General features: G+C 48.8%; 2 protein-coding genes across 2 annotated transcripts in view; one reads left to right on the forward strand and one right to left on the reverse strand.

Annotated features, from left to right (window-relative positions):
* Positions 1–9,874, forward strand: part of GNL2 (guanine nucleotide binding protein-like 2 (nucleolar)) — an 11,656-nt gene extending 1,782 nt beyond the window's left edge. The window contains exons 2-15 of the mRNA XM_009996689.1: positions 302–400; positions 800–939; positions 1,920–2,104; positions 2,285–2,351; positions 3,627–3,785; positions 4,311–4,424; positions 5,185–5,313; positions 5,941–6,045; positions 6,143–6,301; positions 6,449–6,556; positions 6,901–7,331; positions 7,987–8,066; positions 8,738–8,832; positions 9,646–9,874. Of these exons, the coding sequence (XP_009994991.1) occupies positions 302–400; positions 800–939; positions 1,920–2,104; positions 2,285–2,351; positions 3,627–3,785; positions 4,311–4,424; positions 5,185–5,313; positions 5,941–6,045; positions 6,143–6,301; positions 6,449–6,556; positions 6,901–7,331; positions 7,987–8,066; positions 8,738–8,832; positions 9,646–9,795 (2,021 nt within the window). The 3' untranslated portion in view covers positions 9,796–9,874. The remainder of the gene's footprint in view (positions 1–301; positions 401–799; positions 940–1,919; positions 2,105–2,284; positions 2,352–3,626; positions 3,786–4,310; positions 4,425–5,184; positions 5,314–5,940; positions 6,046–6,142; positions 6,302–6,448; positions 6,557–6,900; positions 7,332–7,986; positions 8,067–8,737; positions 8,833–9,645) is intronic.
* Positions 9,875–10,729: 855 nt separating this feature from the next.
* Positions 10,730–12,940, reverse strand: DNALI1 (dynein, axonemal, light intermediate chain 1; the record flags this gene model as incomplete). Its single annotated transcript, XM_009996698.1, has 4 exons — positions 10,730–10,765; positions 11,852–12,016; positions 12,260–12,438; positions 12,868–12,940. Coding segments are annotated over 4 exons (453 nt in total), but the record flags the coding sequence as incomplete, so codon positions are not given.
* Positions 12,941–12,949: the final 9 nt, after the last annotated feature.

Genomic DNA, 12,949 nt, shown 5'->3' on the forward strand with positions numbered 1-12,949 from the left:
CCAGGTCCCACGGTGGGAGCGGCGGGGAACGGTGTGTTGGAAAAGATCCCTGGGCCGGGGCCCAGCGCGGTGCCGGGTGCGGGTTCCCCGGAGCCCGGGGGAGCACAGGGGGGTTACGGGCAGGTCTGTTCTGGTGCTTTCGTTCCTGGGGTGACAAAAGGCTGCAGGAGTGTGTCTGGGCTGTGTCACCACCCCTGTCCCCAGGCACGGGCAGCTCAGTCCCTGCTCACACTCCCTGGGCTCCAGCTGTGCGGGGGGTCTGGGTGCTGCCCCCCTGCAGGCACGTGCTCTCATTCCTCACCTAGAAACAAACATGGCAAAGTGATCAGGCCTCTGCAGTACCAGTCAACAGTGGCACCAGGCACGGTTGCAAGAGTGGAACCAAATATTAAGTGGTTTGGTGAGTTGTTTTTTTTTTCAACTTTGAGACTCTCAAGCTTAAAAACATGGGGCACCTTGGAGGGTGTTTGTGTCAGAGTTGGGGTCTCGGTGCTGTGGGGCAGAGGAGGCCTGGGAGCCCCTGCACCCTGGGGTGCTCTGCCCCTTCCAGCCTTGCCCACCTCTGCTGCAGCCCATGGGTGTGACGTGCCCTGCGGAAGCTTTTAACGTTTCTTTTCAAGTAGTGGGAAAGGAAAGAATTGGCTTAATTGTTCTGATTTCTGGGTTGTCTCAAGCAAAGTCCTCTGGTGGTTGCCGCTGGTGTTTTTGGTTCCCATCAGAGCATCAGCACTGTATTGGTGCCCCAGGCTCTGGGCAGTGCCAGTGAGCAGTGCTCAGCTGCAGTGCTCCTGTGGCACAGGCAATACCCGGGTGATCAAGCAGTCCTCCCTGCAGAAGTTCCAGGAGGAGATGGAAACGGTCATGAAGGACCCGTACCGGGTGGTGATGAAGCAGAGGAAGTTGCCCATGTCTCTGTTCCACGACCGGATCAAACCACACGTGAGTTGTTCCCTGTGTGTGGAGGGGCTGGATTCTGGGCAGGGGGGTCCCAGGGGGGCAGCTGCCCTGCCCCTGTCCTGGAGCACGGGGGGCAGGACCTGGGGAGGGACAGTTCTGAGAGCCTGGCCCTGCGGGCGGGGGATGAAGGCAGAGGAGGAGTTTGAGAGGAGATCTGTGATTCATTGGAAGGTCTCATTTTCCAATAGGAAACTTACCCTAAAATGCTCCGGGTTCCTGTGCCAGCTCAGGGGATCTGTAGCCACTTGTCCCCTCTAACAGCTCCTATGGCAGAGGGACCTTTCTGAGGGCACTTCACTCCCCAGTCACTCTGTGTGATGCATTTGAACTCAAATCTGTGCTTTTTGTCTTGAATCAGAGATTCTTGTGCATGCAGCCTTCATTCCTACTACATCAGATCTTAGTTATTGCTCTTTTTTTCATGGCATCTGAATCATTCTTTTGGACTCTCACTAGCAATTTTCTCATATGGAAACTTGCTGGGTTTATGTCATACAAATGTTACTTTAATTAAGGAAAAAGAAGCAAGAAACTAAAATGTGCATTACAGAACTTAATTCCTTCTTCCAGCAATGAGCTGTTTGTTGTTCCAAGAAAAGCTGGCGTTCCTTACGGGCTTTAAACTTTACAGTTTTGATTGTAATGACCCCTGACAAACTGTGAATTTGGCGAGATTTGTGCACTTGTTAGAAAAATAGGAAATGATCAAAGATAGCAGCTGAATTTTCATCATTGGAGCTTTAATTACCTGTGACATTGTTGATGGTGAAGGAACTGGAGCACAGCTCTTTGGCAAGTGCTCTCTTGCCCATTAAACACCCCTCGTGCTCCCCAGAGATGGGGCTGGGGGCTGGGACCCTGGGGAAGTGCCCTGACCCCCGGCAGGGTCCCGCAGGCTGCGTCTCACCCGGGGGGGAACAAAACTGCCCGCGGGTTTTTTTTACACCCCTCTTTTCCCTCAGACCTCCAGGGTTCACATTCTGGACACGGAGACGTTCGAGGCGACGTTCGGGCCGCGGGCGCAGCGCAAGCGGGCGGCGCTGGGCGGGCCAGACCTGCAGGCCCTGCTGGAGGGTGCCCAGGCCTCCAACAGCGCCTACGACCGCGGCCGCGACCGCGACCTGGTCACCGAGGACACCGGCGTCAGGTACAGGGGGCACTGCTCAGCCCTTGGCTTCAGAAGGGCCAGCTCTGTCTGGGAGTGGCCGGTGGGCAGGGTCTGGAAGGTGTGTGTGTGAGGAGCTGCGTCCTGGCTCGGGGGCTGCCTGGCTCTTGAGGAGGCAGCACTGGCGCCCTCTTGCTGATGCCGCTGCTGATCTGCTTCCAGGGATGAAGCACAGGAGGATATCTACAGGAAAGGACAGTCCAAAAGAATCTGGGGTGAGCTCTACAAGGTAAGCAACACTTGTCGTTTGCAGCAGTCACGTCCATCAGCCATTGCCCAGTCCAGCTTCAAAACAGCACTGGGAATCCTGTGCAGCACTGGGAATCCTGGGCAGCACTAATCAGAACAGCTCTGAAAACCATGTATTGCTTTATGAGGGAAGCTGTGGTACAATTCAATGTGCTGTAACCTTTCTTAGAAGGGTTAAGACAGCAGCCCTCTTCATGCAGAGATGTCCTGAGTTTGTCCTTGCCTGCTTTCCTGGCAGCCTGCTTGGACTAACACGCTTGAAGCCATCCACCCTTCTTCTGGTATGGACACAGTGCACAGATGGGAACAGAAAAAGCCAATTGTGGTGGAGAGCAGAGACTCATTTTCAAATCTCTGCCTGACTGAGCTTGATTCTTCAGCTCTTGTCCCACTGGAACAAACAACTTTTAAATATATGATCTAGGGAGGGACTGGCAGAGCCAGGGTGTCACCTTCTCTGGGATTCCTGGGGCTTCACCACAAATAAACCAGCCAGAGGCCCCCGAGTGTCTTTAGGCTAAAAACATCTGGCATGTTGATAGGGCTGTCTTGGGAGGGCTCTGACCTTGAGTGCTGGAGGAATGGACACTGAGAATGAATTAGGGCTGTAAGAGCAGTTTATGTGCTCTCAGGGACTGTTAGGTGTGAAATTGCTTGACTTTTTGCTCTGAATTTCCAATTTCCAAATGCAGCTTAAAACCTTTTCATTTAGATCTAAAAGTGCTGGGAGCGACAGAGAAAAACAGATTTCAGTAGGACACTGCCAAAAATGCAGGAAATAGCTGTGAAACAAATTCACTTGGCTTGAATCAAGTCATAAATGACAGCTCCCTGCTGTAGATGCTTAGTGGACTAACAGCAGGTTCCTGCTTGATTGTGTGATTCATATTTATCCAGAAAACATACTTTATATCCTGATCCGTTATGAAATGGCAGAACTGAATTGCTGCAGAATGGATGGCAAACATTATTTTTGTCTACTGAAGCAATTAATTTTCCTTTTTGGGAGCTGTGTTTTCTTTCCCAAGTGCAGGAGTCCTCTCCTGGTGCCTCGGAACAGGTACCAGCCATTCAGCTGTGCTGGCTGAGTGTGGAGGGGAGCTGGGGGAAGAGGGGGGGGAGGATCCATGGGGATTGGTCTGGCCTTTGCTCATCTGTGGGGAGGGCACAGTTGTTAAGGTTTTTTTAATTTACTAGTTTTCATTTTGGAGCTATAGATATTTCTCAAAAAACCCTTCTGCATTATGTTTTTCAGGTGATAGACTCATCAGATGTTGTTGTTCAAGTTCTTGATGCCAGGGATCCCATGGGAACTCGCTCCCCGCATGTGGAATCTTACCTGAAAAAGGAGAAGCACTGGAAACATCTCATTTTTGTCCTGAACAAATGTGATCTTGTTCCTACCTGGGCTACTGTAAGCACAGTCCTGTCTGTTATTCCTTGGATCTCCTTTGTTCCTTTTGTAGCCTCTGCTTTAGTTCAGTTGCCAGTCCCCATGCTGTCCTCAAAGGGCGTCATGTAGCTGGGTCACTGGGAACTCTCTGCTTGCCTGCTATAAAAGTAACAATTACCGTGTAAATCTGTCCAAGTTTGGCCAAGTTGAGCAACACTCGCCAGCCACAAATTCTCTACTTCCTCTGTCTGGATTTAACAGTTCAGCTGATGTCTCCAGAGTGTGCTGAATGCTGGTCTGCTTAAGATCCGTATCCACCACAGCTGGTTTGCTTTATGTTGTTAAACTAATTAGCTCGAGCAGTGAAGGCGTTTTTGGGAAATTGTCTTTTATAAAAACAATACTTGGTGCTTTTAGCTGTTGTGTTGGTGAAATGCTTCAAAGGTTCTTGCACAGCAGTTCTTGCAGCCAGTTGCATCTGTGCCCCAAGCGGAGCTGCCGAGTCCTGCCCTGGGCAGCGGGTCCTGACCTCCCCTCTCCCTGCAGAAGCGCTGGGTCGCCATCCTCTCCCAGGAGTATCCAACACTTGCTTTTCACGCCAGCCTCACAAACCCTTTTGGCAAAGGTGCCTTCATACAGCTCTTAAGGCAGTTTGGAAAGGTACAGACCAATGTGGGGGATTTGTGCTGTTGTCTGGGGGCAGGGGTGTTCGGTGCGGGGTCTCTGTGTTGTTAGTGTTTGGGGTTCAGCACACTTTCCTGGGGCCATTCTGTCAGCAAGCAGCTCCACTAGGAAAGCTCCCCTCTTTGGAGAGAAAATGGAAAGTACTCCTTCAGATACATTCTAAATGTTTGTCAGGCTGAGGAGATCCATAAAGAGTAGGTTTGACCATCAGCCTCTAGTCGAGGTTTGCTGTAGACCAGATACCCCAGTGGCATTCCTAGGGCTCATTTGAATGTGTAGAAGGGAACATACTTCACACCTATTGATCTCCTACATGTGTCTGTACTCTCTTTTTACATGGCTTTATTTTTCCAAGAAAGTCACTTTCTGTTGCCTTTAGATTAGTCACTGTCTCTTCAAGCCATGTCTGTGTTCTGTCCCCAACAACTCTTTGCTTGGTTTCTCAACTTAGATGAGTTTTGAAAGCATCCACAAGTAATTCTAGAGCAGTCAGGAATGCAAGAGGTTCATGTCTTGCTTTTGAAGTCGCAAATATTGTCTTCAGTGCTAGGAGTTCTTGGGTGCCAAGTTGTATCCTAATACATTTCTCCTGATAGAAAGAACTGATGTAATTTTGTAATGTGCTGCTTTTGCTTTACATTATAGTGAGAGCAGTAGCTGCTCTAGTGCTTAGAGCTGCAGTGGTAATTCTGCCTTTCTCTATGAGGTGTTAAAAGGAGATATTGTTTCTTAACAGTTACATTCTGACAAGAAGCAGATCAGTGTGGGTTTCATTGGTTATCCCAACGTTGGCAAAAGCTCAATCATCAATACCCTGAGGTCTAAGAAGGTCTGCAATGTGGCACCTATTGCAGGTGAAACAAAGGTAGGAAGAAATCCCAACATCAAAGATAAAAATTATGTATGTGCATTATCAAAGGCAGAATTCATGTAAAAATGGGCTCAATGTCATTTTCAGGTCTAGGGCTGTGACCCTGAGCCTGGGGGTGGCTGGTGAACAGGCCCTGCTCTGCAGCACAGCCATGGGCACCATTCCTGATTCCCACTGTTCTGCCCAGCAGTGCTGGGACCTGAGTGCTCAGCTGCCCTGACTTGTGTCTGCTTTTCCAAATGAAATGATTGGGCACGTTTGTGCTGCCAGGCTCCTTAGAGCTGGCTTTGTTCTTCTGAAATATGACAGTAAACAAGAAGACAAAGTTACAAGGAACCTTCCTTGTGAGCTTGTTCATAAATGTCACTAAAGTTAAGAATCATGGAAGAGGAAAACCACAGAGTGTCAGAGTTGGTCGTGGTTGTTGTTTCCTCACTCTGGTCCTGGGCATCAGCAGCTGGAGGGAGCTGTGGGGTGGCTCTGGCAGGGGCAGGAGGAGCACAGAGCAGGGCTGCTGAGTTACATTCTGTGTCTGTGTGAGTGCCCAGCTCCTGGCTTCAGGGTGTTGGAGCAGGTTTGGGTGTTGTGGCAGGAGGTGACAGGGCTCTCTGGCTCTCCCAGGTCTGGCAGTACATCACCCTGATGCGGAGGATCTTTCTCATTGACTGCCCAGGTGTGGTTTATCCATCTGGAGATACAGAAACAGACATTGTGCTGAAGGGAGTGGTATGTACCTGCACAAAGTGCTGGAGGACCTTTGCTGTGGTCGGTCAGATCTGGGCTCAAACAAACAAGGGGCTGATGCTCTGACTTTTGTTCTCAGGTTCAAGTTGAAAAGATTAAGAGCCCTGAAGATCATATCAGTGCTGTGCTGGAAAGAGCCAAACCAGAGTACATCAGAAAGACGTACAAAATTGATTCCTGGAAGGATACAGAAGAATTCCTTGAGAAACTTGCTGCTAGGACTGGAAAGCTGCTAAAGGTGTGGCAACATTCTGCATTTGTGGGCTGAAAGAGCATGGGGCCTCTTACTGACCATGGGGAGCAGGAGTGTTTCTGTTGCTTACAGGTGGAAGGAAGGTGGTGTGCCCTGCACACGTGGACATAAACTGTCACTGGGTTCTTTCAGGGTGGTGAACCTGACACACAAACGGTGAGCAAGATGGTTCTCAATGACTGGCAGAGAGGCAGAATTCCCTTCTTTGTGAAGCCACCCAATGCAGAGCTAGGTCCCCAGGTAGGAATGTGGTGCTCGTGTCACCTCTTCTCTCCCATTATCTAATTTCCCTAATGGGATTCACGTTGGCTTTCCCAGGGTGCCATCTAACTTGGGCAGTGAACACCTTGGGCTCTGCTCAAATCTGGTGATTCAGATGACACTCGAATTTGGTGAGACTCTGTAGTGATGCTCTCCAGAGATGTCTGACCATTTTGCTATCATCTGATTGCCAGAAATGCCAGTAGTTGTCACGCCTTTAGCCTGTCATCTTGACTTTGTTCAAAGAGATAAAATGGAAATAGCTCTCAGAGATGGTGCAACAGGCACTGTGGATAAGATATCCATTGCACTCTTCCTTGTAGCCTCCTGTGTTGGAAGTACCTGTGACATCAAGCCAAGATAATGATGAGGAGAAGATCTCTGAGCCCGTGGCAGCAGGTGTGGAGCCAGCAGAAGAGAATAACCCAAGCACTGAAATGAAGCAGCTCATGTCCCATGTTCGGCAGAACTTTGGGAGGATTAATGTGGCACCTGAGTTCTCAGAAGAAGACCTGGTTCCTGTAGACGTGCCAGGCTTTGATGAAACAGACAGTGACTCTTCTGGAGAGGAGGAGCAGGAAGAGGAGAAAGAGGAAAATGGGCAACATCAAGATTCAATGGAGGAGGAACCACAAGTGGCTGCACCAGTTGTCAAGGAGAGCTCAAAGGCAGTTCTTCAGGCTTTGGAGGAGAAGATTGCAAAATACAAGAAATTCCTGGATAAAGCCAAAGCCAAGAGATTCTCAGCAATAAGGTACCTGAACCTGTTCAGTGAGCCAGGTAGTTTGTTGGGGGAAAGGTGCTAATGTTGTTCTGCTGTATGTTCCCTCCACTCATGACTTGCTTGTCTTGTGCCACACACAAGCTGCCAGAGGTGATCTGCTTAGCCATAAATATCTGAACCTTGGCTAAGCACAGGTTTGGTTTTGAAAGATCATTCCAAGAAATCCTATTTGCCATCATAACAAAAATGTTCCACCTTTTTGAAGCTGCCTCTTAAGCTGTGGATGAGAGATCTGTTGTTCTGGGTAGCAGTAGTTCATCTCTCCTTGATGTTGGGTTCTTTCTTGAGCAGCACCAAGGCTAATGTCCTACCTGGATACTCCAGCTGGGTCTCCATCTGTGTATGGGAGTGCCCCAGCTCACAGAGCTGGCCCAGTTCTAGCAAAGCTTACCAGCAGTTTTGTGAGACTAAGATTTCAAGGTTAAGTGTCACATTTTATCCCTTTGTGCAGTGCACAAGCCCAGTAACCCCAGAGACAAAATACTGCAATAATGTGTTTTAGGTTCAAAGGCCATGGCTCTGCTGCTGATGGGCTACTAGGATCTCCTGGAGCTTGATCAGTTCTTGGAGATGGTTATGTTTTATGTTACAACATTCTTTTTTTTGCCCATTTTATCTTTTGTAGAATCCCTAAGCAGCTGAGTGAAAAAGTGTTTGCAAAATCCATGCAGAAATCTGAAGAACCCAAAGAAACTGAAGATGGAGGTAAAACAAGATTAGTAGACACTGAGAAGCAAGAGAAGAGGGAAAGAAGTGTTCATTAGCTCCTGTTTGCAAGTTCTTTTTCCCCCAAAAGCTACTTAAATCTTCCCACTGCCAAGCTGAGGGCTGCCTGCTGGCCTTGCTGTAGAACACGTGTCTGTAGAGTAAGATCTGTGCCCCCACTAGACAGTGAAGGTAAAGTGAAGGCAAATGTTTTCTTTCCAGAGGAATGGTGCTCTGGGCAGATTGCAGTCTGAGCAGCTTCCTCTCCACAGGGTGCAAAGCTGCACAGAAGGGAGTGGAAGGGTTTTAGGCTGTTATAAAAGCACAGCCACTGCAGGCTACAGGTTTTATTGCAGTGACTTCAAGAGTCTGTGGCTTCAGTTTCCATAGCAAGTTTGATTAAAGGCAAAATTATGTGGGAGAGCCCTATTCTGACAAGACTGTGACATTTTTCTGGACTTGTGTGGGGCTTTAAGCAATCAGCTTCTCCAGAACAGTGTTCATGGTAATAGTGAGGGAATTGCTGGTAAGCAACGTGCGTGGGGGGTTGGTAGAAGGTGTGGAAACATGACCAAAGGAATGCTGAGGTAGGTGGGATGGTGACCACAGTCTGAAGTTCTGCAAACAGAACTTGGGAAGATGTCCAAGTGTGTGGTCTCTACTGTTTGCAGGCAGCACAGGGAAGAAAAGGAAAAGGAAAGCAGGAGAGGAAGATGATGATGAACATTTGGATGAACAGCCTTGCAAGAAACTTACATCTAAAGAAGTAAGTGTGATTTCTTCTAGTAAAGCAAATGAGCAGAGTAAGAGCTTTCCTTTTTATATCTAGATAACCCATTGTCACTGCAGAGCTTTGAGACTGGGCATTAGCAGGAGGGACAGAGTGCAGGGACTGTTACTGGGGCAGGAGGAGTGTGAAGGCAGCGTGGGCTGCTGCTGCTGAGAGCTGGGCCAGCAGCACCTCCAGCTGGACACAGACCAGGGGAGCAAACACTCAGGAAGAGTTTCTGGGGGGTGTCTGTCCTGCTCTCAGCCCTCACCTGACCCTGCTGCTGTCAGGAGAGCAGGGTCTGAATGCTGGGAGATGGGAAAATTTGGAATGGAATGGGTACTACTGTTGTGTCTTCAAAGAGAGCTGCTGGTCACGTCTGAGCTGCTGCTTGAATCACTGGATGCCAAGTGAAACGGTCTGTGGGGCTTGGAAAGCAGTTCATGAGCAGCTTTGTCCAGCCAGGCCTTCTGGAGCACTGCTGGGACTGTCCAAGGGGAGCAGGAAACTGAATCCTATACATGAATGTTCTGTGACACTTCTGCTAACACCTCTTGTGTGACCATACACACGGGGTTGCTCCTCATGCTTTGTTTACTCCTTTTGCTGAAGATTGAAGCAAATCTTCCTTTTTAACATCATAAAAGCACAAGGGGGTGGATTCCATATAATGCCCGTATATTCACATCAGTATGTTTTGTTTGAAATAGTTTATTCTACTAGAGGCACATGGAATGCAAAGTGAACATTTGAAGGAATGCAAACAAAGGCAGGCTGTGGGTTTGCTGATGTGTGTGTGTGTGTTTGCAGAGGAGACGGGCCGAGCGGCAGCAGCGCCCCAAGAAAGTTGGAGTCCGCTATTATGAAACTCACAACGTGAAAAATAAGAACAAGGACAAGAAAAAAACTGGCTTGGAGGGACAAAGATCAAAGCACAAAAAATACAAGCATAAGCAATAAGTACTTATTCTATTAAATTTTACATAAAACAGCTCTAGTATGCAGTGGCTTTTTTAATATAAAACTTGCAGTTGCCATCCAAAGCCTATTTTGACTGGTCTGTCTTGTTCCCAGGAGTAGCATCTCACTCTTTGTTTCTGCATCATCTGAAAGTTCTTTATGCAACTGGAGATTGTGGTATTTCCACATCCCCAGCTAGGGCCAGTAAACACTGTCCTGCAAAACATCCCCAAGTGTTACTTGGCCATGGCCATGGCTTGTTTTTTTTCTGGAAGCTGGCTCCATGGTTTTCATACAACTGCAGTGAGTTGCCTTCCCCAGGTCTGCTTGCTGGAATAACCAGCCAGTTACACACGTCCCTCAATTCAAGATTTCATTTGCTCCCAGTGAGCAGTGGTGCTTGGAATGGATCACACCCCCTTGTTCCATGAGGAACAGCCACGTGGGGACCTTTGCTTCCACTCACTCCGGTTACTGAGGTTCTGACAAGGGATTTTAATGTACAACCAACACCAACTTGCTCAGGGAAATACCCTCCTAACATCTGTCCAAGAACTGCCTGCAATTTGATTCTTAGTAGGTTGTTCCTGAATTTTCTACAGCATTTTCAAAGTAATAATAGTACAGAGATGCTTGCATGTAAAACTGTATCAGTTTATTGCTTTGAAGTTCCTCTAGCATCATACTACCAACAGGTTCAGGATTCAAGGAGCTGAATGCTCAGATGGCATTGAAAGAGCATGCAGGAATTAGTGAAGCTGCTGAATTTCAACTCTTCAAGAGAACAAGAAAGAAAGAATACAATTAGGCTGCCTTTAGTTACCAGTAAGTGAAAATTCAAGATTGTTTTATGAAGACAAATCTTTGTCACTAATTGCAGACTTCTTGCTCTGACAGGTCTTCTGAGTACTGTCTGGAGGACAATAAAAGAAATCTACTTAGTTGATGCAATGATGCTTTCAAGTTGGGTCTGAAAAACAAATGAGACAGTAAGTCAAATTAGACTGAAGCTAAGAAATAAGCCCACATTAGTGAAAAGTGATAAATTGTCTGTTAGATACTCAAAGCAGGGAGCTGAGGATGCTGCAATACTTCAAGAGAAGCAGGCCAGGGTTTATTCTCTAGCTGTTCCACTCCTTACTACACGTTTTACAATTTATCTTTCAATTCTTGGCATAAACACTTGTTGCATTCTGAGCAGAGCTGGCCTTGGTTCCATACAATGAGACTCATTTCATAATGTAAAGCATTGAGGAGGAAATTAAAGCTGTTGAAACTGTGGTCTGAATTCTTTCATTTCAGGCTGGGCTACATTAGCAAAATTAAATATTTGGCTGTCCAGCATTTGGAATACAAACTGACTCTGGGACAAAAGTAGCTGGGAAAGCAAGTTTCTTGGTTGCTGAGACAACTTGATGCCCAATTAGTAGACTGATTGGGGCCCATGCAGAGCAGGGAGTTCCCAGGGCTGGGAGATGCTCCTCTTGCTAGAGCTGCCCTCAAAATAAACTACAACTGTGGTGTATGCACAGCTGTTCAAATATTGGTACTTCAAGGAAGAAACATGGATTCAGTGGCAACACCTACTCGCTCTGTTACTCCTTTTTGTGCCCTTACACATTTCAAGATGGCCTGAAAGATGTTGAAGTCTTAGAAAGGAGAAACTGCAGGAGCAGGGCAGATAAGGGAAGCAGCTCAGTGTAAAGGAAATGTTTTTAGCTGTAGCCAGAAAGATGTTGCTCCTGGTAACGCTTTTTTCTTTACTCAGAGGAGTAAAGAAAGAGTTCCTTCCAAAAGCAAAGTGATGAGCAGAAGCTGTTTTCTCCAAAGCAGCAGGCACAGAATTCCTCCTGTAACTGCAGTCCCTGCTGCAGAAGGGCACAGTTGTTCTCACTGAATGTTAAATGGTGTGTCTTGGTTACCAGGGAGTCAACTTTCTGGGCCAACAGCAAAGAACCAAAACCTCTTCATTTGCCTTCAATAGGAGAAAGTTACTTTTAACTCCAAAATGAGCAGTTTTACCATCGCTATTTGAAATAACCTTTTTTTTACTGACCTTCAGCTGTTGGTTCTTCTGTCTCAGGAACTGAACCTCCTCGTCGTGTTTCTTCTCCTCTATCTCTCTCCTCTCGTTGTCACGTTTCTCGATGGCTTCACATCTGGCTTTCTGCTCATCCACTTGTCTCTCCAGCTCCCGCTTCTCCTCTTCTAGCTCCACAATCTGGGAAAGAGGACAGGTCTCTCCAGTCTTTCTTTGTTCATAAGGAATTTTCGGTTAAGATGGGAGAAAGTCGGACACTGTGCGGTCCGTAAAGTGCTGCAGATAAAGCAGCAGCATTTCCCGAGCACAGTGAAGCGCCGGGACGAGAGGCGCTGTGAGGACCTTTGCTGCCCTCCCGTGGAAACAGAACAACAGCTTCATGTGCCGCGTCCTTACCCGGGTCACGGGCAGGGAACCACTCACCCTCCTTTCCAGGTCCGCCTTGCCCTGCTCGGCACGCAGCGCTTTCCTGACGCCGAAGGCCACGCTGCTCTCGTACAGGGTCTGCAGCGCCTGCAGCGTCAGCAGCAGCTCGTCCCGCACCCGCAGCAGCAGCAGCCCCCGCTCGGCGCAGCTGATGGTCACCTCCCGGATCAGCTCGTCTGGGGGGCGCGGCTGCTCAGCCTGGCTCGGGCTGCGCCGCGCCCGGAGCTGCCCCTTGCACATCCCCTCACACAGACCCACCGCATGTCACACATTCGCAGCTTTTTTGTTACTTTACAGGAATTGCCTCAAATGTGAGCAAATGCAGGTGGAGAGACCCTGACAGCAGCGATGCACACGCACCAAAGCTGCAGCAGCACCTACACGTGCAGGGATCTGCAGGCACCAGGAAAGCTCCAGAGGAGCCAAGAGGCTGCAGAGTCGTGCTCAGACCAGAGGCAACCCCTCGCACCGGGGAGACCAACCGGGGCAGCTCGAGTGACTGCACAGGGACTGAAGGGGTTGAGTACAACTGGGGGAACGTTTAGCTGCTCTGCACGTGTGTGCCCGCCCCCCCGGGGCAGGCGGGCCGGGCCCGCGGGACTGACCGAAGCACTGCGAGTAGAGCTCCCTGCGCACCGGGCACAGCCCGGTCTCCCGCGCCTGCCGCTGGCGCAGCCCCCGGGCCCG

Source organism: Chaetura pelagica, unplaced genomic scaffold, assembly GCF_000747805.2.
Source record: "Chaetura pelagica isolate M959 unplaced genomic scaffold, ChaPel_1.0 scaffold1064, whole genome shotgun sequence".
Classification (NCBI taxonomy): Eukaryota; Metazoa; Chordata; class Aves; order Apodiformes; family Apodidae; genus Chaetura; species Chaetura pelagica.